Source organism: Loxodonta africana, chromosome 21, assembly GCF_030014295.1.
Source record: "Loxodonta africana isolate mLoxAfr1 chromosome 21, mLoxAfr1.hap2, whole genome shotgun sequence".
Lineage (NCBI taxonomy): Eukaryota > Metazoa > Chordata > Mammalia > Proboscidea > Elephantidae > Loxodonta > Loxodonta africana.
The window spans coordinates 69146157-69171800 of NC_087362.1; the positions used below are offsets into that span (position 1 = coordinate 69146157).

Sequence of the window (25644 nt, forward strand, 5' to 3'; positions counted from 1 at the left end):
AACTTCTATTTCTTTTTCTTGTCTTATTGATCTGGCTAGGACTTCTAATACAATATTGAATAGAAGTGGTGAGAGTGGGCACTTTTGTCTTGTTCCTGATTTCAAAGGGAACGTTCTCAGTCTTTCTCCATTAAGTATAATGTTGGCTGCTGACTTCAGATATCTCCTGAATCATACAGAGACATTTCCCTTCTATTCCAGTCTTCTGTAGGGTTTCCATAAAGAAAGGGTATTATTGGATTTTATCAAATGCTTCTTCTGCATCCATAGAGATCATCACGTGTTTCTTTACCTTTGCTCTATTGATCAATCTACATTGATCCATTTTCTAATGTTGAACTATCCCTGCATTTCTGGAATAAATCCCACTTCATCATGGTGTATAACTGTTTTAATATGTTGTTGGATACTGTTTGCTAGTTTTTTTTAGAATTTTTGCATCTATATTCATGAGAGATATTGGTCTGTAGTTTTCTTGTGGTGTCTTTGGATTTGATATCAGGGTTATGGTTCCTTCATAGAATGAATTAGGGAGTATTTCTTGTTTCTCTGTCTTTTGGAAGAGTTTAAACAGTACTGATGTCAATTCTTTTCTAAATATTTGGTAGAATTCCCCAGTTAAGCCATTTGGCCCAGGACTTCTTTTTCTTGGGAGGTTTCTGGCCACTCATTCAATCTCTTCACTTGTTATGTGTATGTTGAGACTTTCTATTTCCTCCTGAGTCAGTCTGGGTAGGTTATGTGCTTCTAGGAATTTGTCCATTTCATCTAGGTTATCCAGTTTGTTGCCATATATTTGTTTGTAATATTGTCATAATTCTCCTTATTTCTATCAGTCAGTTGTAATGTTCCCTCTTTAATCGTTTCTTATTTTGGTTATTTGTATCCTTCTCTCTCTTTTTTTTAATCAGTCTAGCTATATGTTTGCCCATTTGATCTTTTTGAAGAACTGACTTCTGGTTTTATTGATTCTATTGTTTTTCTCTTATTATTTATTTCTGCTCTGACCTTTATTTTCTTTCTTCTGGTACACTTAGGCTTAGTTTGCTCTTCTCTTTCTGGTTCCTGGAGTTAGGCTCTTAGCGTGAGCTCTTCTGTTAATTTGAGATCTTTTTTCATGTAGGCATTTATTGCTGTAAGTTTCCTTCCAAATACTGCCTTCGCCGCATCCCATAAGTTTTGGTATGTTGACCTTTCATTTTCATTTGACTCTAAGACATTTGTGATTTTTCATCTGATTTCTTCTTGACCCACTGGTAGTTTAATTACATACTGTTTAATTTCCAAGTTTGTGTATTTTCCAATTCTTTTCCTGTTACTGATTTCTAGCTTCGCTCTGTTGTAATCAGAGAAAATACTTTGTATGATTTCCATCTTTAAAACTTATGGAGACTTGCTTTGTCATCTAACATGAGGTCTACAGTGGTTGGGGGAGCAGTCTCCACTTTGGTACCCGCCTCCTGACTCCACTGTAGGGAACCTTCTGTAGGAGTGCCTATCAGTCTAGTAGCCGACAGTTACTGGTTGTAGGACGGGGTAGTTATACTCTAAACAGACCACCAGGGACGTCTCCCTTGCTATCAGAGCCCACCCCACAGTACACTAGCTGTGGGTGTAGCCTCCACTCAAGATACCCGCTTGCTAGCACACGGCACCTTAGTAGTCTTCAGCACTGACCAGAAAGTTGAGCATGCAGACCCAAACTGTCCCCCAGGGAGGTCTGTCCTGTTAGTTTCAGAGGCCTGAGCTATGGAGCGAACAGAGAGGCAGGTAGAATGCTGACTCCACTGTGTGGGACTTTTGCAACAGCCTGGCAATCAACAACTACCAAGTGTGGGAGAGGGTGTCACACTCTGGTCAGATCCCCATGGTGGTCTGCCTTGTTGCTATCAGAGTTCCCCTGGTAGACAGTTGGCTGTGAGTGCAGCCTCCACTCAAGGATCCTGCTTCCTAGCACACAGCAGCCTCAGTGAGCAGTCCTCAGTGCCTCGAGAAGAAGGAGCAGACTAACCCTACTTGACCCCCAGGAAGGTCTGTCCCATTGGTTTCAGAGACCAGAGCTATGGGAAACACAGGGAGGCAGGTACTGACTAGGGGAGCAGACTCCACTGCAGGCACCTTCTGTAGCAACTCACCACAGGCTTGCAGGTGACAGTGTCCTTGTAGGTTAGGTCCTGTTAATGCTCAAAATGAACCTTCAGCCTTGTTGCTATCAGAGCCCTCCCTATAATATGTTGACTGTGGGTATATCCTCCACTAAAGATGCCTGCTGCTTAGCACACAGCAGCTGGTCAGCAGTCCACAGCACCAACCAAAAGGGGGAGCAGACAGACCTGAACTGACTTCCCAAGAGGTCTGTCTTGTTGGCTTCAGAGGCCTGAGCTATGGGGTGTGCAGGGAGGCTGGTTGCGTGTTTACTGTGGGAGCAGAATCCAATGCATGAGCTTTCTGTAGCAATTAGCAAGTAGCAGGCTTGCAGCCAACAGTGTCCAGATGGGGGAGGTACTGGCACACTCCAAATGGACCCCTGGAGAGGTCTACTTTGTTGATTTTAGGGCGGAAGCTTGGGGTCCTGTCTCTTTGCACAGGCAGGGGCTGTGGTGATTAGGTAAACAGGCTTTTTTTCTGGGGCCACTACCACAGTTCACAGCAGCTGGTGGCCTGTGTGTCCGGGGGGAGGAGCAAGGATGGTGGGAAAAGATTTTCCTACCATATGCAACTTGTTAATTCACTGATTCCTGCCTGTCTGCAATTCCCTGCTGCTTTCCTCTGCTTCACAATTCACAGTTTCTCAAAGCTGAGCATTATTTCTTTAATGTATTTCTTGTTGTATTTGTGGGGAAGGGTCAGAACATTGGTCCGTTTATGCCACCATCTTCCCAGAATACTCTTTCATTTTCCTAATTTTTTTTTTATTGTGCCTTATGTGAAAGGTTACAAGTGAGTCTCTCATACAAAAATTTATATACACCTTGCTATGTACTCCTAGTTGCTCTCCCCTTAATGAGACTGCACGCTCCTCTGCACCCTGTATTCCCCATGTCCATTCCGCCAGCCTCTGTCCCCCTCTTCCTTCTCATGTCCCCTTTAAATAGGAGCTGCCCATACAGACTCATGTGCCTACTTGAGCCAAGGAGCTCACTCCTCATCAATATCATTTTCTTATAGTCCAGTCCAATCCCTGTCTGAAGAGTTGGTTTTGGTAATGCTTCTAGTCTTGGGCTATAACAGGTCTGGGGACCATGACCTCTGGGGGCCCTCTAGTCTGTCAGACCATTAAGTCTGGACTTTTTATGAGAATTTGAGGTCTGCATCCCACTGCTCTCCTGCTCCATCAGGAATTCTCTGTTGTGTTCCTTGTCAGGGCAGTCATCAGTTGTAGCTGGACACCATCTAGTTCCTCTGGCTTCAGGCTGACATAGTCTGATTTATGCGGCCCTGTCTGTCTCTTGAGCTCATAATTGTGTCTTTGGTGTTCTTCTACTTTGCTCCGGGTGGGTTGAGACCAATTGATGCATCTTAGATGGCCACTTCCTAGCATTTAAGACCCCAGACACCACTCACCAAAGTGGGATGCAGAATGTTTTCTTAATACATTTTATTATGCCAATTGACCTAGATGTTCCCTGAAACCATGGTCACCAGACCCCGCCTCTGCTACTATAGCCTCTGAAGCATTCAATTTATTCAGGAAACTTCTTTGCTTTTGGTTTAGTCCAGTTGTGCTGACCTCTCCTATATTGTGTGTTGTCTTTCCCTTCACCTAAAATAGTTCTTGTCTACCATCTAATTAGCAAATACACTTCTCCCTTCCTCCCTCCCCACTCCCATAACCATCAAAGAATATTTTCTGTTTAAACTATTTCTTCAGTTCTTGTGTTGACCTCTCCTATATTGTGTTGTCTTTCCCTTTACCTAAAATAGTTCTTGTCTACCATCTAATTAGCAAATACCCATCTCCCTTCCTCCCTCCCCACTCCCATAGCCATCAAAGAATATTTTCTTTTCTGTTTAAACTATTTGAGTTCTTGTAATAGCGTGGTCTTATACAGTATTTGTCCGTTTGCAAGTAATTTCTTTCAGCATAATGCCTTCCAGGTTCCTCCATGTTATGAAATGTTTCACCAATTCATCATTGTTCTTTATCAATGTGTAGTATTCCATTGTGAATATACCATAATTCATCCATTCACTCATTGATGGGCACCTTGGTTGCTTCCATCTTTTTGCTATTGTAAACAGTGCTGCAATAAACATGGGTGTGCATATATCTATTTGTATAAAGGCTCTCATTTCTCTAGGATATATTCCAAGGAGTGGGATTGCTGGATCTTACAGTAGTCCTACTTCTAGCTTTTTAAGGAAGCACCAAATCTATTTCCAAAATGGCTGTACCATTTTACATTCCCATCAGCATTGTGTAAGTGCTCCAGTCTCTCCACAACCTTTCCAACATTTACTCTTTTGTGTTTTTTGGATTAATGCCAGCCTTGTTGGAAATGGAATCTCATTGTACTTTTGATTTGCATTTCTCTAATGGCTAACGATCATGAGCATTTCCTCATGTATCTGTTAGCTACCTGAATGTCTTTTTTAGTAAAGTGTCTGTTCATATCCTTTGCCCACTTTTTTCATTGGGTTGTCTTTTTGTAGTTGAGTTTTTGCAGTATCATGTAGATTTTAGAGATCAGGTGCTGATCGGAAATGTCATAGCTAAAAACTTTTTCCCAGTCTGTAGGTAATCTTTTTACTCTTTTGGTGAAGTCTTTGGATGAGCATAGGTGTTTTGATTTTTAGAAGCTTCCAGTTATCTAGTTTCTCTTCTGGTGTTTCTGCATTGTTAGTAATGTTTTATATACTGTTTATGCCATGTATTAGGGCTCCTAGCTTTCCTTGTCTCTATTTTTTCTTCCATGATCTTTATTGTTTTAGATTTTATATTTAGGTCTTTGATCCATTTTGACTTAGTTTTTGTGCCTGGTGCGAGATATGGGTCTTGTTTTTTTGCTGACGGATATCCAGTTATGCCAGCACCATTCGTTAGAGACTGTTTTTTTCCCCATTCAACTGACTTTGGGGCTTTGTCAAATATCAGCTGCTCATATATGGATGGATTTGTCTGGATTCTCAACTCCGTTCCATTGGTCTATGTATCTGTTGCTGTACCAGTGCGAGGCTGTTTTGACTACTGTGGCCATATGATATATTTTAAAACCAGGTAGTGTAAGACCTCTCACTTTGTTCTTTTTCAATAATGCTTTACTTATCTGGGGCCTTTTTCTTAATGTTTTTGAAGCACCAAAACTTTTAACTTTGGCAAAGTTTGGTTCACCAATTTTCTTTATGGATCATGCTTTTCTTGTTATATCTATTTTCTCCAATAAGTTTTATAGGTTTGGCTCTTACATTTAGGTATATAGTCTGTTTTGCATTAATTTTGTGTATTTCCAAACATGTCCAGTTTGGGGATTGGTGAGGGACTTGTACTACAGTGACTTATGCTGTACTTAATTTTTATGGGGGTGAAATATGATTTTTCCTAACTGGTTTCTCAGTTTTTTATTTCACATAGACAAATCTTCCTCCAAGATTATATAGTCACTTATGTTTCTTTCTAGTGCATTTTAACTCTGATCAATCTGGATGTATTTTAATATGAGGCATACATCTACTTTCTTTTTCCAAATCTCTGTTGTCCCAGTATTATTTATTGAATAATCCATTCCTTTCCCTGCTGGTTTGAAAGCCATCATTATCATATCCACTTGGTTCATTTTGTTTCAACTGGTATGTCTTTTCTTGTGCCATTATCATACTTAAGGATTTTACAGCTTCAATAATTTAAAATCTGGTAGTAACAGAGCTCCTCTGTTAATTTTCCTTACATGTTTAGCATTCCAGTTGCAATTACACTAACTTTGTTAAGTTCCTTAAGTCCCGTTTGCATTTTGACTGCATGGAATTTACATATTCGTAGAGAATTGATGGAATTTAATGAGTGAATTCACATCATCTTGCACCTATCATCTTCCTTTCCCCATTTCACTGACTCCTGGGAATTAACACGTTTGTGACATTTTAAAGTTCAAATGTGTAATTCTGAATAGATGGGCCTTTTGGCCTTTGTATTCCTGACTTCTGATTTTATTGCACTGTACTCAGAGTATATGGTCTTTATATTATCAACTCTTTGGCATTTTTAAGATTTCCTGTTTGCTTACTGCAATTTTTGTTTCCTACGGACTTGAAAATGTGTATTCTGAAATTGCTTCTACATTTTTATACCAAGCTTATACTGTTCAAATCTCTCACTCTACTAGTGGATTTGTCAGGTTTTGCCTTCTGTTTTCAAGGACTTTTCTGAAAAAAAAGTCCTTTCAGTAGACTGTTCCTTTTTTCAGTAGAACTCTTTTTGTTGCCTTCCCTTCTATTTTGTCTGAAGTTGATATTGGTACATCAGCGGTCTTTAGGCTGCCGTTTTTTGTAATACGTCTCATCCCTTTTATCTTCAACCTTTCAGTGTCATTGGGCTTTGTATTGTCTCTCTCTGAATAAATCCAACCTGAGAGTCTCTGGTCAGACAAGTTTAATCTGTTCATATTTAATGTGATTACTGATACTGTTGGATTGATTTCAAACATTTACTTTGTGATTTCTTGGCTTTTTGAAAATCTTATCCTGATTATATCCATAAAATTTTCTTGATCTTTTTTCCTCAGCTGAGTTGGATATTGTATTTCTATTTTTTTTAGTGATACTCTTAAAAATCCACATGTAAACAATCTATCAGTAGCTCAATTCACCTCAGTCTCTTGTAAGGGGAAACCCCGCTGGCATGGTGGATAAGAGCTACAGCTGCCAACCAAAAAAGGTTGGCAGTTCAAATCTGCCAGGTGCTCTTAGGAAACCCTATGGGGCAGTTCTACCCTGTCCTTTAGGGTCACTATGAGTCAGATTCATCGCGGTGGCAACAGGTTTTTTTTTTTTCTTGGAAGGGCTTTCGTTTTTCATATTGTCTAGTATATTAGTTACACCTTGTTTATAAACCTATCCCCCCGCAAAAATTTCATTACCAAAAAAAGATCTACTTTTTATACATACCAACATTACTGCTTTTCCCTTGTAGTTGCTTCTTGCAATTAGCTCCGAGTTCAGTGCGTCTGCTAGAGCAGATTCTTCAATAGTTTTCAGTGAGGACTGGATAGTAAATGTCTCAGTCATTGTTTATCTGAATATTTATTTTGCCTGTAATCTTGAATGGTAGTTTAGCTACCTAGAATTTCAATCTGAAAATCGGTTACTCTCATCACTTTGAAGAAATCTCATGAGACATCTGCTATTGTTGTAACTGTTCCAATTCTATAATTTCCTAAGTTCAGTAATCCTTAAGATTTTCTGATGTTTTCCTCCCATTACAATGCTTATATCTGGGTATTTTTTTTTTATCAATCTTGTGTAGAACTGGGTTCAACGTGAAGGCTCACCATGTTTCAATCCTGTAAAGCTCTGCTCTTTTCTGAATCTGTCTCCTTCAATGTATTTGAGTCTCTGTTTCCTAATTTTCCATCTCCATTTTCCACCTCTGCACGCTTCTAACATTTTTTCACTTGTATCCATTTTTAATTACAGTAACTTTTTAAAGGAAATTGTTTAGCTCTTTGTTCTTTCCTATTTCTGACATTTTAAATGTTGTCTTTTAGACTGCTGAATTACCAGTTTTTTCGGGAGAACTATGCCACTTATGTGCATCACCCCTTATTTGCTTGAATTTTTTTTAATACGAATATTCTGCGCAGCTTGGATTTTGGAAGTGCAAGATACGTTTGTTGCCATGTGCCCCTGGAGAAACACTGCCCCTGGACTAATTTTCATGTTTGTTTCTTGCCTAACTTTTAGGACTCAGATGAGTATCTCCTTCTAGAAAAGACCTCCCCAAACCATTCCCACCCTCTCCTGGCTTTGGTGACTTCCTGGCATCAGGATACATTCCTCTCAGATGCATTTAACTCCTCACTTCACTTCTCCCGAACCCACTCCCCTCCAGCCAGACTCACCTGGAGATGAACCAGGCTCATGCTCAGTTCCTTCCTCTGCAGCCTCGTTAGCGAAGTTCCCAAAGCTGATGTCCATATTCCTTCTTTTCCAGGCTCATTTACGTTGCAGGCCGGGAGGGTCACATGCTGAAAGTGCTCTCTTACATTAGTGTCAAGCGCCTAACTCCAGCCCCCGCCATCATCTTTCATGTGAGTATGAATTCACCATGAAAATATTCTCCCTAAGGGTAGAGGACGCCTCAGTTTAGAAGGTGAAGTAGGCCCATATTGCTAAGCCCCATGGTTTTCAAGTAAGTTTCCTCAAGGTGAAACAGACATAAAAACATCCAAGAAAATTCAACAATTTATCTGACCTCTGCTTCCTTGTTCTGAATGTATCTGTTAAAGACACTGTTAAGACCCTTCCAAGATTGTATCCTTTGTACTTCTTACACATACATTTGTCTGTCACTGGTGACAAACCTGCTAATTTAAGGACTCGACGGAGAATAAGGCATTTTACAAGGTGGGTACTGATTAACAGCTTCCCATGATGGTCCAATGACGTGGAACTTGTGGCTCCTTGTGTTGTAAAGGCTCTCTGACATCTAACAGAAGTCTCTCGGGGTAGGACAGTCCTTGGTTGTGTTAAACTGTCCTGGGTGCTGAGGGGCCAGCCACAGCCCTAGTCTCAGGGAACTAAATGCCAGCACCACCCCAGAGGAGAACCACTAATCTGTCAATCTGCTTCACCTGAAGATGAGGAAACAGATCCTGAGAGTGGAAATACCTGTCTAGGTCATGTAACTAGTGTAGGTCAAGACCAGACCTAGACAGTTGAGCCTGAGTTTCATAGACCAGGGCCCTTTCCTGTGATGGAAACTCTGGAAGAAAAATTTGTAACTAGGAAGTTGATGCTATGTGTGTCTGTGTACAGTATACGAAGAGATACATAAACTATATATAAAAACAAACATATATAGTTTTAAAAAAGTGTTCTTCCTGCTTAAAATCACTTCAAAGATTCACAAAATTTTCAAGTCCTTTCTGTCAGCTTTCAAAGAGAACACCTATCATTGGTTTAACCCCAAATATAAAGGAGTAGATGGTGAATTTCTCATGATACAGTTTATTCACAGAAAAAAGTGCTTCTTCAGTCTTCTGGAGAAATAAGGATAATGCTTTATATACCAATGACCTAAAATATTCATTCTTCTTTCTGTTAGGGTATCATAGCTACCATTTACATCATCCCTGGTGACATAAACTCACTAGTCAATTCCTTCAGTTTTGCTGCATGGCTGTTTTATGGCATGACGATTCTAGGACTCATTGTGATGAGGTTTACGAGGAAAGAATTGAAAAGGCCTATCAAGGTAGGTTCGGTGCCTTCGATGTCACAATGGCTTCAGTTTCTTTTCTTTTATATAGACTATTATTTGGAGCAGCTTTAGGTTTAAAGATTGTGCAGAAAGTACAGACAGTTCCCACATATCCCCATCCCCTTGCACACAGTTGTTCCTATGAACGTCTTGCCTTTCTAGGATAAAACAGTACTGATGTATTACTATTAACTCCGTAATTTACACAAGGGTTCACTTCTTGTGTTGTACAGTCCTATGGGTTTCAACAAAATGCTTCCTGTCATGTGTCTGCCATTACACTATCACACAGAATAGTTCCACTGCCCTAAAATGTCCTGTGCTCTAGCTTGGGTTTATTGAAATGAATTAGACAGAGGTAACGATTTCAAATACTAGGGACATACTTTCTATTCCCAACCTGATTTCTCTTGAATATGTTTTACAGTGTTTATTCTTAATTTCACACTATAATTTATGATCCAATTAGCCAAGTCTAATTATTAATTTATTACACTATCAAGAATACATGTGGCCTGTTTTTAACAAGTCAGGATGTCCAGCTCTTGACAGTTCTCCCATCTCTCACACATCCCTTTTCACATAGTGAGGGGGCTTTCTAAACTCTGGCCCCAGACCCATTCCTATGCATGCAACCACCGATAGTCCACAGCTGACAATCTGTGTTTGGCTGCTCCCACCTCCCTGCAAGACTGGTGTCAGTCTATATGCCAATTGAGAACGAAGTAGAATTTATTTTGTTAGAGATTTTTTTTTTTTTTTTTTTTGGCAACTGTGCTATTATGATAAGAGACAAGAACAGACAGAAGAAAATGGCAGGCAAGCTGAGGGCTTAAGTAAGTAGAACAAGAATAAAGATAATTTTTTAGCTTTAGTATTTTTCCAGAAATTTGTCTAATGGTCCTTCTGGCACTGTATTTTGACTATCATCAATCTCCATACACAGCGGAAACATGGAGCAGCCTGCTTACGAGGTTAAGCAACTCTACCTCAGTCAGGTCATCTAGGAGGCAAAATTATGGTAGTAGCATAAATTTTAAAATCTGTACAAAATCCCTCATAAAAACAGGAAGAACTACTAAAATAGCAAAGGGAAAACCCTATAACCAACATCTTCAACAACAAAGTAGGAAATGGGGTATTGCTACAAACTGCAGACTGTATGTGGATGCACCACTAACATCAGGACCCACATGCCCAGCACTGCCAACGAGCATTCTCCTCCAACAGGAAAGGGCTCCACTCTGAGGGAATTCTCAGTAAGCAGATCTGAGAACCACCAGTGAAAGTGAGAGAACAGGGTTGCAATGGCCTAGCCTCTCAAAGATCCCAGAAACTCCCCACAAAAATTCCTTTCCAGAAGTATTTAGAACTATTGAAGACAACAGGAACAAAACAACTGCTGGGAATAGAAATCTACACTGAACACAGCAAGAACACTGAGGTCAAGAGTATGGAACCTGGGGATGCAGATCTCAGAAATGCAGTGGGGGCTACAAAGAAAAGCCATGTTTTGTTAGTACTTCAAGGTAACAATGAAGGAAGGGCAATGAGCAGTGATGCTAAGAAAGTTCACTCCCTACTCCTTTTATAGTACTTCCTGCTAAAACTATACTGAAGTCCACCTCAACTCAGACATGAGTAACGCAATGGATTGAAAATGAAACCCACAAAGATTCTTAAGGAAAATGAACTGGATAAATATACCAAGAAACAATGAAGGTGTACAATAAAAATAATGTCCGTAAGGTAGATCAAAACTATAATGTAATATTCTAAAATGAAATAAGTCATTAAGAAAACTACAAAAGTCATCATATCTCAGAAATAGAAAAGCCAAAAGTTGAGATGACTATCAGGAGGATGTGAAAAGAGCTGACAGAGCTCAAAGAACTTTAAAAATGTATTTCAAAAAGAAAGAGTAAGCCAGAAAAAACACAAGAGCAAAGAAACATCCCAGGAAACAGAACAGAAAGAAACTAGAAAAAATATCAAACACAAAAAATAAGAGACTAAATAAAACTAGAGGAGACAAAAAGATCCAACAAATGTATAACTGGAATCCCTGAAGAAAATTAAATTCTAGAAACTAATTCAAGAAACATATCCTGAAAATGAAGTTGGAGAGGCAGGCTTGAACCAACATATTCAAAGGCACACCATGTACTTAGAATATCCGAGCTAGAATGAGCAAAAAATATTTTAATAAATTTTTTATAAAGCTTTAAAAAATGCTTTGGACATTCACGTCCCATTCCTGTCACCCCCTGCCCCCAGATTTACTCATAAAGGAAAGAAAATAATATCAGCATCACTTTTCATCAGTAACACTTCATACCATAAGACAGGTTTCAGCAGAGCTTGCAGACTAAGATGGACTGGGAAGATCTGGTGATCTATGTCTGAAAATCAGCCAGTGAAAACCCTGTGGATCACAACAGTTTGATCGCACTGAGTATGGGGTTGCTATGAGTCAAGGGTTAACTCAATAGTGGCTAAAGACAAGAATATTATATCTATTAGTTATTAACGGTAACTCAGAACAAAAACACAGCCTTCATAGATACCAAAAGATTAAAAAAAAAAAAAAAGAGCGGACAAAAGAAATGATCACACAATAAAAGACCCCGTATATAAAGACCTGTACAGGGATTACCATCGGAACACCTTTCCAGCTAACATTATCTTGGTAGAACACTTATTAGGGTTTTTTTCCTTATTAGTTTTTAATACCACAAAAACTGTATAGAATTTCCAACTCTATCAATACCCTGATTTCCAGCTGGTATTTATATGGGAAAATATTTCAATCTCCAAAATGCAAAACAACGTTTTCAATTAAACATCTGTGAGGCATGTGAGAAAAAGTATTTTTATGTTCCAAATCCAACTGGTAGAAAATCCAAATCACGTGTAGGCATATTGAAAGTTTAAGGTACGTGTGTCTCAGATGATGGAAGATAATGCCATCACATTTAAGGCAACTATTTGTTAATAGGAGCCCTGGTGGCACAGCGGTTAAGAGCTCAGGCTGCTAACCAAAAGGCTGGCAGTTCAAATCCACCAGCTGCTCCCTGGAAACCCTATGGAGCAGTTCTTCTCTGTCCTATAGAGTCATTACATGTTGGAATTGACTCAATGGCAACAGGTTTGGTCACGTGTAAATGGCCATATTAAGTGTTTCGTCATCAGGAAATAATTTTTAAAGCCGTTTACTTTCTAATGTAATATGTGTTGGGTAACATCGTGTTACTTACATAAAGGCATTTTACTGTGTCAGAATATATTCAATGGCAACTAATAACAGTTACATTTGAGGACACTGGTAGGGAATTTATGGTTTTGTGTAACACAATTTTTCCCATTTAAAATGAGGGAAACAGGTCCCTAGTGAGTATTTTCCTACAGAATGTCACTCTTCAGAGCACAAGACTGAGAGTAGGCAGAAGATGCTCAGATCTAGAAATATAAAACACGAGAAAATAGTAACTAGATTTAATAGTTACACAAGTAAGCTGGTTTATTCAGTTTAAATAGGCTTAAATCAGCCATTAAAAGAAAAAGAGTTCTCAGGCAAGTTTACAAAGCTGTAAAAAATTAAACCTCAAAAGGATAGGCAAAGAAATACCAGGCAAATGAAAATACATAGAAAATGGGATTTGTGATCTTATCAGACAAGCACACAAGAGAAAGGTAGACAGGCCATTTAGTAATGCTGAAGGCTAAAATTCACAATGAAGAGATAACGGGAAAATCTATTCACCATCTTTACAAAGCAGCAAGTACAGGAAACATAGGAGAAATAAAAACACTAACCCAAAAAACCCAGTGCCCTATAGTCTACCCTATAGGACGGAGTAGGACTGCCCCATAGTTTCCAAGGAGCGCCTGGTGGATTTGAACTGCTGACCTCTTGGTTGGCAGCCGTAGCTCTTAACCACTACCTGACCAGGGTTTCTACACTAAATATAACATTTTAATACCTCCTCTCCCTTCAGTCCAAGGCAAATCCGATGAAAAACAACAGAAGTAACAAAGATATAAAAAGCATACCAAGGCAGATCTTCGAGATTTATATCAAACACTGAACCTCAACAATAGAGATCATACCTTTTCAAGTGTGTATGAGACACATCAGAAAACTGACCATCTTTAATGCTGCAGAAAACCTGATATCCCAAAACTTAGGAATAGCACAAACCACATTCTCTGTCTACAATGCAGTGAAACAGGAAGTTAGTAAAAGACAGAAAATTAAACTTTGCTGTCCAAGGGTAATAGGAAAGGAAATGACAAATTCATAAAAATAACAATAAGGAAAATAAGACATGAAATCTATAGACACAGCTTAAACAGTACTTTGAGGAAATTTCACAGTACTTTTATCAATAAACATTTTTAAATGTGAAAACATTTAACAAGCAACACAAAAAAGAATAAAACTAAAATAAGAAATTAATATAAATTAAGGTGTTAGAAAAAAGCAGAACTAATGAGTCAATGAATGACTAATAAGCAATCAAATTGGTTTGTAAAAAGTTTTCCTTTTTCAATGCTCTGACAATACTAAAACACTAGTAAATACTAGTGATTATAAAGAATTTTTTAAAAACTTTCCTATGAATTCTAATTCTACTGGGGTCAGTTTTGGTAAATTTTATTTTCCTAGACAATTATCCATTTCATCCAGGTGTTCATATATATGTGCACAATGTTATGCAAATAGTCTTAGGATTTTTAAAAAACTTTGTTTTGGAAGTTATTTCCCCATTTTCATTTCTTATTTGTGTTTGTGCTTTTTCTCCTTTTTTAAAGGTTAGCTATGGGTTTATTTTATTGACTTTCAAATTATTTTTTTTACAGGATATAACATCAACATGAATCTTAACAAAAATAACACAAAAAAGGAAATTATAAACCAATCTCACTTATGAATATTGATATAAACATCTTAAAATATTAACAGAATTCAATTATATTAAAAAGATAATACATAATGACTAAGTCTATGCAAGGGTGGCTGAGGATTAGGATATTGATTAATAAAATTCCTGCATGTATGGAGGAAAACTCCAGGATCATCCCCACAGATGCCAAGAAGTCATCATATAAAATCCCACACATGTTAACAGTAAGAACACAAATAGGAGTTTACAACTCTTTCCTAACATGATCTCTTCTTTTCTCCTCACCCCACCCTCCCCCACACCCGTTTCTGTAACCCAAGAATGAGAAAAGCTTCCTGAACTATGACTTAAAATCCAGAAATGACAAAGGAAAAAACCGATAAACTTAATCACAACAAAATAAAAATTTATGCACTTAAAAAAGAAAAAAAAGTTAGAAACACACATGCAACACACTGGGAAAAATAATTTCAAGTCATACCACAAAAAATATCCTTTATAAAGAAGTCCTAAAAATCGAGATGGAAAATACCAACACCTGAAAGAAAAACGGACAAAAGATATAAGAAGATGGTTCAAAGAAAAGGTGCAAATGACACTTAAACATGAAAAAACAATTAGCAAGCGCAACTTCACCTCTAGTAGGAGAACGCACGCCAAAATGACAACGAGGTGCCGTTTCTTGCTTATCAGATGGGCAGACATCGAAAAGTCTCAGCACACACTCCACTGGTGAGGTTACAGGAAGCAGCCCTCTCACACTCTGCTGATGGAATGCAAATAGCACAACCCCTGTGGAGGGAGATACACATTCACTGTTTCACCCAGCCGTCTCCTTTTGAGGTGGTGCAGTGATTAAAAGCTATGGTTGCTAATCAAAAGGTTGGCAGTTTAAACCCACCAGGCGCTCCTTGGAAACTGTGGGGCAGTTCTACTCTGTCCTGTAGGGTCAACAGGTTTGGTTTTTGGCTTGTTCCAAAGAGAAACTGGCAAAAATATGAAATATACACAAGAAAGGTTCAATACAACCCAGATGTCAATTAATAGCAAATTGGTTGAAAAACCTATGGTACAGCCACAAAATGTAGCAGTTATGAGCAGCAAAAAAAAAAAAAAAAATAAATCAACCTCATGTATTATGACAGCATCATCTCTAGAACACTTTAAAGGAAACAAGCAATGCGTAGAGCTGTCTTCTGTATAATTTGCTGGTTTTTTATGTAAAGGCAGTGGAAGATGACCGTGTCTATGCATGTATGTGTACGTGTTTTTATTCTCAAAATGAAGTAATGGAAGAATAAAGGAAAACCAAGTAAGAAGAAGATTAAAAATTAAAACATTAAGAAACAAATATAAAAAGGAAATAACTAATCCCTGAACATTGAAAATAAATGGAAGTAAGTGAACCTTACTTTATAACAACTTTATAACAAGTAGATGGGTCAGTTCTACTCTGTCCTATAGAGTCACTATGAGTCGGAATCGACTCGACAGCACTGGGTTTGTTTTTTTTTTTTAAGGTAGTACAGCCACATAGAGGACTTGATTACTAGGACTGATTCTAAAATGTAGTATTTTCCAGTAGACAAAGTAGCGTGGTTCTGGTATAAAAACCAAAACCCAGTTGCCATTGAGTCAATCCCTACTCATGGTAACTAGACCAATGAAAGAGGATTGAGAGCCCAGAAATAAATTCAGACATCTATGACCAACTGATTTTCGACAAGGGTGCAAAGTCCATTCAGTAGGGAAAGAATAGTGTCTTCACCAAATGGTGCTGAAACAATTTGACGGCCACATGCAAAAGAATAATTTTCACACCATATTTGAAAATTAACTCAAATTGCCTAAATAGTAAGAATTAAAACTCTCAGAAGAAAACACAAGGATAAAGCTTCAAGACCTTGTTATTTGTTGACAATGATTCTTAGGTATGACATCAAAAACACCAGCAACAGAAGAAAAAAAAATAAATCAGACCTCACTAAAATGGAAACAGGAACAACTGTACACTGAAGGGTTTTAGCAACCAAGTGAAGAGACAACCTACAGCACTGAGAGAAAATACTTGGGAACCATGTATCTGGTAAGGGTTTAATATCCAGAATATATAAAGCACTGCAGCTGAACAAAGGAGCCCTATTGACACAATGGTTAAAGCATTAGGCTACAGTTCTAGCCCACCCAGCGGCTCGGCAAAAGAAAGATCTAGCTATCTGCTTCCCTCAAGATTAAAAAAAACCCTGTGGGGCAGTTCTACTTTGTTAAGTGGGGTTACTATGCACCAAAAATTGACGATACAGCATGTACCACCACAACTGAACAAAAAGACAACTCAAAAGAGGGGCAAGGAATTTGAATAGACATTTCTCCAAAGATGATATACAAGTGGCCAATAAGCACATGAAAAGATGGTCACCTGATACTAGTCCGTAGGGGAATGCAGTCACGGACACCACTTCACCCCCACTAGGACAGCCAAGATCGGGAAGTGTTGGCGAGGACTTAGAGAAACCGGAAGGAACCCTGGAGCATTGCTAGGGGGAGTATAAAGTGGTGCAGTCTCTAGGGTACGCAGCTAAACATTTTTTTTTTGCAGTTCTTTTTTTGACTGCGGACTATAACCCACCATGAAGATCTACCAAAAAAAACTGAACATTTTTTATTGTGGTAAAATATTATTTAAAAATTGAGACTGGGTGAGCAGTACCCAGAGCTCATTATACTCCTCTATTGCGTTTTTCCTACTTTTTATCACAAGAATTTTCAAAAAGAAAACGAATGCACTTAAACCGTGATGTTATGCTTTGCTTACAGGTGCCCATTTTCATTCCCATCTTGATGACTTTAATCTCAGCGTTTTTAGTGTTGGCTCCGATCATCAGTGAGCCTGCGTGGGAGTATCTCTATTGTGCGTTATTTACACTGAGCGGCCTTATATTTTACTTCCTCTTCGTCTATTACAAGTTTGGATGGGCTCAGAGAATCTCAAGTGAGTATCAACCGAGTGCCGGTCCTGCCTTTGGTGAAGCCCAGACACGCACAGCATCTGACACCTCACCAGTCCTGGGTCCTCCTAGGCTGTGCTAACAGAATCTCTCACGCAGCTAGCACGTTTTGGCTCTTCAGGACGTGGGACCCACATCTCACAGTGTGACATCTCTGGGGCCCGCCTGTGGCCTTCTCTGTTCCCACCAACTACTCTAGGAAGTAAGACAGGAAAGCACCGTTTTCATTTGACACATAAGGAGACATCACCTAAGAGGCTCAGCACCATGCCACAGACACCCAAGGAGTGCCAGAGTTGGGACCAGAGGGTTGGGACACGGCCTCAGCTTTCCTGTTCCAAGGCAGTAGGTCTCATCTACTCTAGGACAATTGTTGTTTAAATGTTTAACTATATTAAAGAAAAACTATATTAGACACTTCTCAAAGCAATCACTGGGTCACCACCACCACCGGCTGCCATCCAGCGATGGCACCTCTTGGTAACCCAGTGTGCATCAGAGTAGAACACTGCTCCAGAAGAGTTCTCAGTAACTGATTTTTCAGAAGTCAACCACCAGGCCTCTCTTCTGATGCCAAACTACACCTAATTGTATTATATTCACAATGCTTTAGCTTAGACTGCAGCTTCAACTGCAGGAAAAACCATTTATAAAAGGGGGCTACCTCCCGAGCACCCCCCCCATGCTGCACACAGTCCTGGCCTTGCTCTCCCTACACTGAGTTCCTTGAAGGCAGAATTGGGCTGTGGATGATTTAATCCTGGATCAAGCACAGTATCTGGCACATAACAGCCAGTCGATATTGACTGACTAAATGTGATTAAAACCCTGCCTCTTCTGTTCTCCTTCAGCTTGTCTGAACAGGAGAGTACAGGCATTCCTTCGGGAACTCCTGTGTGGTTTTCATTTACATACATACAACTTTGCGATAATATAGAATTAAAGAACAAAACCCAACCCAACTGGAAGGCAATGAAACTGACCCGGAACTTTTAGATGGAGCCATGTGGGCCTGAGAATGCCTTTCCGCTCTGTGAAATCAGATCTCAACAGTTACCTGACAGTGCTGTTATAACCAAGAGAGAGAATGGTTCATTTTGATTAAGAAAGTGAAATAAAAAACACATTCAGACTGTACTATTTCCACCAAGGATTTTTTTCCTTTCCTGAAACATCTCCCCCTCCCCACTCTTAACTCTGATCTAACAGTAAGCTGAAAAGGAGAGAAGCTGCAGGCACGCTCCTATAGGAAGGAAAGATATCCAAACTCAAAACCAAACCCGTTGCCGCCAAATCAATTCCGACTCATAGCGGCCCTATAGGACAGAGTAGAACTGCCCCATAGAGTTTCCAAGGAGCGCCTGGTGGATTTGAACTGCTGACTTTTTGGTTAGCAGCCATAGCACTTAACCACTGCACCACTAGGGTTTCCAGGAAGACATCAGGACAAAGAAAAAGCATGTCTTCCCATGCCTCTGAAAATGAACTTGGATTTGATCATACTGTTAGAACCTAGTACAAAATATGTCTCAGTTCTCATTAGTAGAAAATTTAGCCAAGCTCCTCTCTTTATCTCCAGAGAACCACTGCAGCTCCCAAGACATTCTAACTCTAACCACCGCTGTGCCCTGAGGGGAGGGGCCAGCAGAGGTCACGTGTCACCCACCCCCAGTCTACACAGAGTGATAAAATACTGCTGTTCGATGACAGCAGCTGTAACTGAGGTGGAGACTTGTACATTGCGTCTTTCTAACCATGCATTTACGTCCTTGTTTTTCTCTTAGAACCGATCACCATGTTTCTTCAGATGCTGATGGAAGTCGTCCCACCAGAGGAAGCCCCCGAGTAGCCAAGTCAGAACGGTGATCGCCTATCTTTGTAAGCAGCGTTTGTGGTTATTTCTTCCTGATGTTTTTCTTAAAGAAAACACGGATTCAGATGTTTATGCTGTTTTTGTTGTTAGATATCCTTAGTTCTCTGAGTGGGGGTTCAAGATAGGAGAAATGGCAGGTACGTGCTAAGGCTAGCGGCAGAAGACGCAACTCAGAGAATGCTGATGGCCAGGGAGGGGCTGAAAGAAAAACCTACCACCACTGTGGTGGCAACTATGTAACAACACGGGAATACCGCTCCTTAAATAAAGGATGCTCCTTAAACCAATGGTAAACAAGGTACATTTTTATATATAAAACTGGTGATGTTTTTCCTTTGACTGAAATAGATTTTTTAAATATTTAAGTACAAATATTTTGCTACCCATTCCCCCCGCCCCAAAAGTACTGCAACCCCTGCATTTACCCTAGTGGCGTACGGGGCAGGTTCATCCCAGACTCAATGAAGAGGATCCACTGCAAAGCTGACTGGAGCAGCCAGAGCACTTAACCACTGCACCACCAGGGTTTCCGGAAAGACATCAGGACAAGGAAAAAGCATGTCTTCCCATGCCTCTGAAAATGAACTTGGATTTGATCATACTGTTAGAACCTAGTACAAAATATGTCTCAGTTCTCATTAGTAGAAAATTTAGCCAAGCTCCTCTCTAAAAAATAAAACTGGTAAGAAGTTGAAATTAAGGAAATGAAAAAAATGAACACTCTGCATTTTAACCAAAATGCTGTCTTAGTGACTTCAGACTCTTGGCCTGTGTGCCCAGTGTCATCACCTTTGTCGGTGGTCCGCGTCACAGGCTCCCCAACAAGCCCCACTGGCACTGTGGCCAAAACATAACCCATTAAAAACCCACTGCTGTCGAACACAGTGTGGCGAATAAAATTGTATTTTGTATCTGGCACTCAGGGAAAATGATGTTTTAAAAAATGTCAAAGCAAACATTTCTGTGAAAACAACTGAAACTTTATTGATGACGTTCCCCAAAGGAGATTCGCACTACAACTGACAAAGTACACAAACGATCTGAGGAGCACGGTGCCAGAAGTACTTCCCCTTGCGTTTTAGAAATTCACCCCGAACACGAAACCAGTGTACTAACAGCAGAACAGAAAACCAATTACTTAGTGGTTACCCTTCATAAGTCTTCGTCTTACGTCCTACAAAGTGTCAGTAAGAACTTGAAATATTAGTAAATTTAACATGTCTGAAAGAACCAACAGAGTTAAACATAATGCCCCTCCTGCAGTATTTTCTCTCAGCTCTTTGGTAGCTCCCTGAGAGAAGTGTCATCACCACTTCTCTGTAAGCTGGACCACTCGCCATTCCTGTGTGGGGTACAAATACCTGTGCAGCTCTCTTACTTGCTCTGGTTACTTGCTCCCTTTTACAAGCGACCAAACACACAGGGCATAAACAGGTAGCTAAGGCCTGAGTCAGGAAAGCCCACACGCCTAGCGAGGACTCATCGCCAACCCAGCGATCTCCACCGTCAGGAAAAAGGCTCTGTCTGTAGAAACGGACAGCTGGTAAGGACATCAGAAGAGTCTGCAGAGTAAAAACCTTTACCAATAAAGACACCAGAATCTTCTGCTTCCTGAAGAGCCAGGCCAACGTGGCCAAGAAAAAGGAAAATCACCAACTTACTTTGTGGGCCAACTTGATACCTGCCAGCCAACCTGTGAAAGTCACAGCTGCAGGAAGGACACGCTCCTGGCAGCAGGACACCACATCCTCCCCTTGGAGGGCAGTGCTGTGACCACCCATCACAGCCACCGTGCAGAAAAAACGAGCCGACCAGCAGCACGCGGCGGGCACTCCCGGCGGTGAGGTGAGGTGAGGCCAGGCCACGAGCTGGATGTCCTGTTTTACAGATGAGGAAACTGAGACCCAGGGATGATCCAGGGCTGCTGACAGAACAGCTCCACGGCAGACTGTACCTCTGCTTCAAGCGGTGGCTTATACCTGGGATGTATGTAACCACGGTCACCTGTGCTTTCTGATGTAAACTTCAAGAATAAAGGTCTCGGGACAGTCACTCAAAGGCCATGCTCTATAAACAGGGTTCTACATTTCCCAGTAGGTCACCTTCCTAACTTTTCAGTTAACAAACATGAAAAGTCAGCCTCTGGGTATTCTTACATTGCAGTGGTAATGGCTACACACTCCTCACATATCATTTCACCACGTGGGGGCCAAGCCCTCCCCCTCAGGCGGGGCCAGGCATGCTTTTAGGGTATCATTTCCAGGCATACCGAGCGCTTCCTCCAGGCACCCCACAGGTCCTTCTTAAGTTTCCCCTAAAGAGAAACCCTTGTCCTGTTTGCCCAGGACTCTGCAGGTCCAGAGGTTTACTCAGGAGCAGTAGCTTTATCTCCACAAGGTCCCTGGTCTTGCAGGTATTGCTGAGACAATCCCGTTTTTATCCTTGGACTCTCTCTTCATCAGAAGTAAACTTACACATAGGACCTATCGCTATCTCAGGAATACCGACTGTTGGTACACGTAGGCAGTCATGTCTAATCCCAACTAACTCATGGCTAAAGGGTCTGTTACAGAGCTGAGTATGAATCTGTAAGACCAGGCTTTTAAGAAATGTACTAAACGTTAAGTCTACGTGAAAAAAACAATCACTAGTGAACTAACTCCATTTCATTACCTAGATGTCATGGTTTGCTCTTTATCACTCAAACTTGAACGTGTCAGGATGAGCTAGCTTCCTGTCAGAGGCAATGAGGAGAACAGACGGATACCCTGGGCGTGTGACCAGCACTGTCTGCTGCGCTGCTCGGGCCCTCTGTGGACAGCCTTCTCATCATCAGCTCAGCTTTAAATTGACGCAGAATTTTTCACCATTACAAACCCCACTACCACAAGCTGATGGTAATAACTGATCCTTCAGGTGAAATCAGGTGGGGGGCGTTACTGCTTTTTTTCTTAACCTTCAGTCGCACAGCAATGTCCGGTTTGTTCAAAGTCTTCTGGCCACGCTTCAGGGTTTACTTCATGATCTCACTCACTCTCGCTTTTGTCATCCTCTGAAGTGGTGTCACTGTTTTCAACGACTTTTGCCACTTTGCAGGATGGGCTTTTAGAATTTACAACTAAAAAAGTTAGATATTATAAAAATATGTTAATTACAGACTAATATTTTCCCTAATCTTCTGATCAATGCAGAGACAGTCCCCTGGTTTCTAGCTCTATTTTGCCACTTATTTGTATCTTCATTATTTTAGGTCAGGAATGAGCAGGTATTATCTGTCCGTCCATATTCTCCTGAAAACAGTATCTGTAAAAGTGTTTTTTTACACTTTTTTTTTTTTTTTTTAACTTTAAGAAGCTGTATTTATAACCAAGGGCTGATGCATACTCAAACCAGGACATTTAACACCAAGATCAACCACAAGAAGAAAACTAATTCCTAAGGGCTTTACATGAACAGGATCCCTGGTGGTGCAGTGGTCAGCTGCTAACCAAAAGGTCGGCCGTTTGAATCCACCAGGTGCTCCTGGGAAACCCTATGGGGCAGTTCTACTGTGTCCTATAGGGTCGCTATGAGTCGGAATCGACTCGATGGCAACCGGTCTTACATTAAGTACGCATTTCCACCAAGGCCACAAGCTTGAGCGAGTGGTCTGTCCACCCCCCGGCACTCAGGACCTGCAAGCCTCTGTGGCGAATAGGTGTGTGGCACCTTACCCTTGGAGAAGTGGCTGTCCTCTTCACATTCTTCCCAGTGATCAAAATCAAAAGCCACATTCGGATTCTGTTCAATGTAACATTTTACATTAAGTGAGAGAACAGAACATGCCAACAGTGATAAGACCAGCCGCAGTTAATGTCAGCTCACCTTCCGCTTGAGTAAGCGGCACCAACGTTCCCTTCTCGCTTTCGCAAGAGTGATGACAGGCTCCTCATTTTGAATCACACATCTGCAGTCGTCTATTGTTATGTCTGCCTGAAGCTCCATATCAGCCTGGTACAATTTGTCTCCTACCCAGGCACTAGGTTTATAAAAAGAAGTGAAGTTAGTCTTTTAAAACACCAGAAATTATTTCTAATTAACTTCATAAAATATGCACAAACCTACCAGAAAATGACTCTATCTTGAAAATATTTACACTGGTAATCTTTTACGTTCCTTATTTTTATCTTTAAGATGATCACATCGTCCTTCTGAAACCATTTTATCTGTGGGTGAAAACTAGAAGAAAAGAAAGCGGCTTACATACTCATCAGCATTTGCTCGCTAGCTGAGGAAAGTCAGCTCTCAGACCAAAGGACGGGCCTACCTTTTCAGATCCGGCTGCGTAGTTCTGTTAATGGAAGTGTCTCCAATGTTTTTAGATAAAACCTCTGTACAGAATCAAAGTCAAGTTTTCCACAGATTATTATTTATATGTAACTCTATAACATATGTACGTATACTTCTTTTGCACTTTAAGCAAACTTTTAGCTGAGAAATTACTCAGGTAAATTTCATAGTAACTCTGTATCCAGTTGCAAAGAACAATCAGAAAAAATTACAGTGTACATCAGTAAAACTTAACATTTTAAAAGCAGGCTTTGACAAACATTAAAATTAACAGGAAAGTACAGTTAGGCCTTTGAAAAGGAACCCCGCTGCAATCAGCAACTACAGCTTACAAATATGCAGGCTGCTTTGGGTCTATCTTAACCCACAAAAAAAAAAAAAAAAATCACTGCCATGGAGTCAATTCTGACTCACAGTGACCCTACAGGACAGAACAGAACTGCCCCATTTGGTTTCCAAGGAGCGCCTGGTGGATTCGAACTGCCAACGTTCTGGTTAGCACCACCAGGACCCCATTAAAGATGGCTTCTAGAACAGCAACCCACTATGCACATGAACCAGTACGGAACACAAATTAACGTTTTCTATAACAATGCTAGTTAAATCTCTCATTCTAAAACATTTTCAGCTTCCATCCAAAGACTTGAACAAGAACATTCATAGCTGATTTTCTTCCAGTTTTTATATTCTCTTTTATACATGTTTTGGCCTTTTTAGATCGTCTTTGATCTGATTTACCCCTCTATCATTTGATCTGGCGTTGCATTTATGTTCATTGACAGTTTCAATAACAATAGCTGAAAACTGAAAACACCCCAAGTGTCTATCAGTAAGAGAAGAGATAAATTGTGGTATATTCATATTATAGAATAAAACTCAGCAATAAAAAAGAACAACCGCTATTGGCAATAACACAGATGAATTTCACAGATGTAATGTTGAGTGAAACAAGTCAGATACAGCAGTGTATACTATGTGTCCCATTTGGCAAAGCTAATGGGGATGAAGTCAGAATACTGATGACTAGGGAGCATACAGACAGGGAAGGGACATGGCTTCTGGGATTCTAGAGATGTTCGATAGTTTCATCTGGGTGTGGTTAGTGGACGTGGAAATATGTAAAAAATCCCCAAGCTGTACACTGAGGATCTGTGGACTTCATCGGCTGCGTGTAGTGCCTCAAACAACTAAAACGGAAAAAGTTACAAAATAAACTGCTGGAAGCAGAACTGTCACACATAGTAACAGTTGGGCAATTATCAGCTCTGTCACTGTCTCTGTGATGCATCTACAAGTGGGAAATCCACGTTAAAAGATTTTCAAAACAGTCATGATTTTAAGTTAGCTATCTTTTAAGTAACAGCACTGACCGTGCTTTGGGTTTTCTGAGTTCGTCTGAGAATCAGCACCTCTCTCTGAACCCCCGTCCTCTTTCCCTGTGTTCTTCAGACCAGCAGCATCTTCCACTGATGGAGGGTTCCTAGGAAGAAGAGGCAGAGGTTATCCAAACCTCTGGGACTTGAGGAGATGCTCACAAAATGCGGCTCTCTACAGGAACTTCTCAATAAATGAGTCAGACTCGAGTAGTCTAAGACTCATTACAGATGACCATTCTCTCATCTCTGCCTGTTTTTTTTTTTTTACTGCTGTTAGCTTAGACTCACTGCCCCCTGAACTTTTCATCTATGCTTCAGAATCACTGTTACAAATTTGACCTCATGTAGATAATTCTTTAAAAGGGGTTAATAGTCAAGGCAAACATTTTTTTACCAATTGGGCTAGACTGTTGTTTCCTTAAAGATGACGTAAGTGGATGGTCTCAGTTCCAGATTTAACAGTTATCTCAGGGCAATAGATTTGGGGGTTCCCTCAGTCTCAGTGGGTTTAGTAAGTTTGGTTTTCATCAGAATTTGAAACTCTGGTTCACATTTTCCCTCCTTTTGATCAGGATCCATCCTTGATCAAAATGTTCAATAACAGTAGCCAGGCACCATCTAGTTATTCTGGTAAAAGGGTATCTTCTAAGTACGATGAAATCTTTGCTTCCTGAAGATGTGTAGACAGCAGGAACATATATCCTAATCCCACAGGCACCACAAACTACGGTCTTTG

The 25644-nt window shown here is 40.3% G+C and overlaps 2 protein-coding genes across 5 annotated transcripts in view; one reads left to right on the forward strand and one right to left on the reverse strand.

Moving 5' to 3' along the window:
* The window catches only part of SLC7A9 (solute carrier family 7 member 9), a 37840-nt gene extending 18219 nt beyond the window's left edge, over positions 1-19621 (forward strand). Inside the window, exons 9-12 of the mRNA XM_003416328.4 lie at positions 8147-8243; positions 9260-9409; positions 17140-17314; positions 19115-19621. Coding sequence (XP_003416376.1) covers positions 8147-8243; positions 9260-9409; positions 17140-17314; positions 19115-19179 — 487 coding nt within the window. The 3' untranslated portion in view covers positions 19180-19621. The remainder of the gene's footprint in view (positions 1-8146; positions 8244-9259; positions 9410-17139; positions 17315-19114) is intronic.
* Positions 19622-19711: 90 nt separating this feature from the next.
* TDRD12 (tudor domain containing 12) overlaps positions 19712-25644 on the reverse strand; it is a 119604-nt gene continuing 113671 nt past the window's right edge. For 3 of the 4 annotated variants that reach the window (XM_010596104.3, XM_010596103.3, XM_010596101.3), the window contains 6 exons: positions 24903-25012; positions 23510-23573; positions 23308-23421; positions 23068-23221; positions 22917-22983; positions 19712-22321 (listed from right to left, as the gene is read on the reverse strand). In XM_010596104.3, the coding sequence (XP_010594406.2) occupies positions 22230-22321; positions 22917-22983; positions 23068-23221; positions 23308-23421; positions 23510-23573; positions 24903-25012 (601 nt within the window). In that variant the 3' untranslated portion in view covers positions 19712-22229. Of the gene's footprint in view, positions 22322-22916; positions 22984-23067; positions 23222-23307; positions 23422-23509; positions 23574-24902; positions 25013-25644 lie in introns of those variants that run through there. The other variant, XR_002787310.2, reaches the window with a different exon arrangement.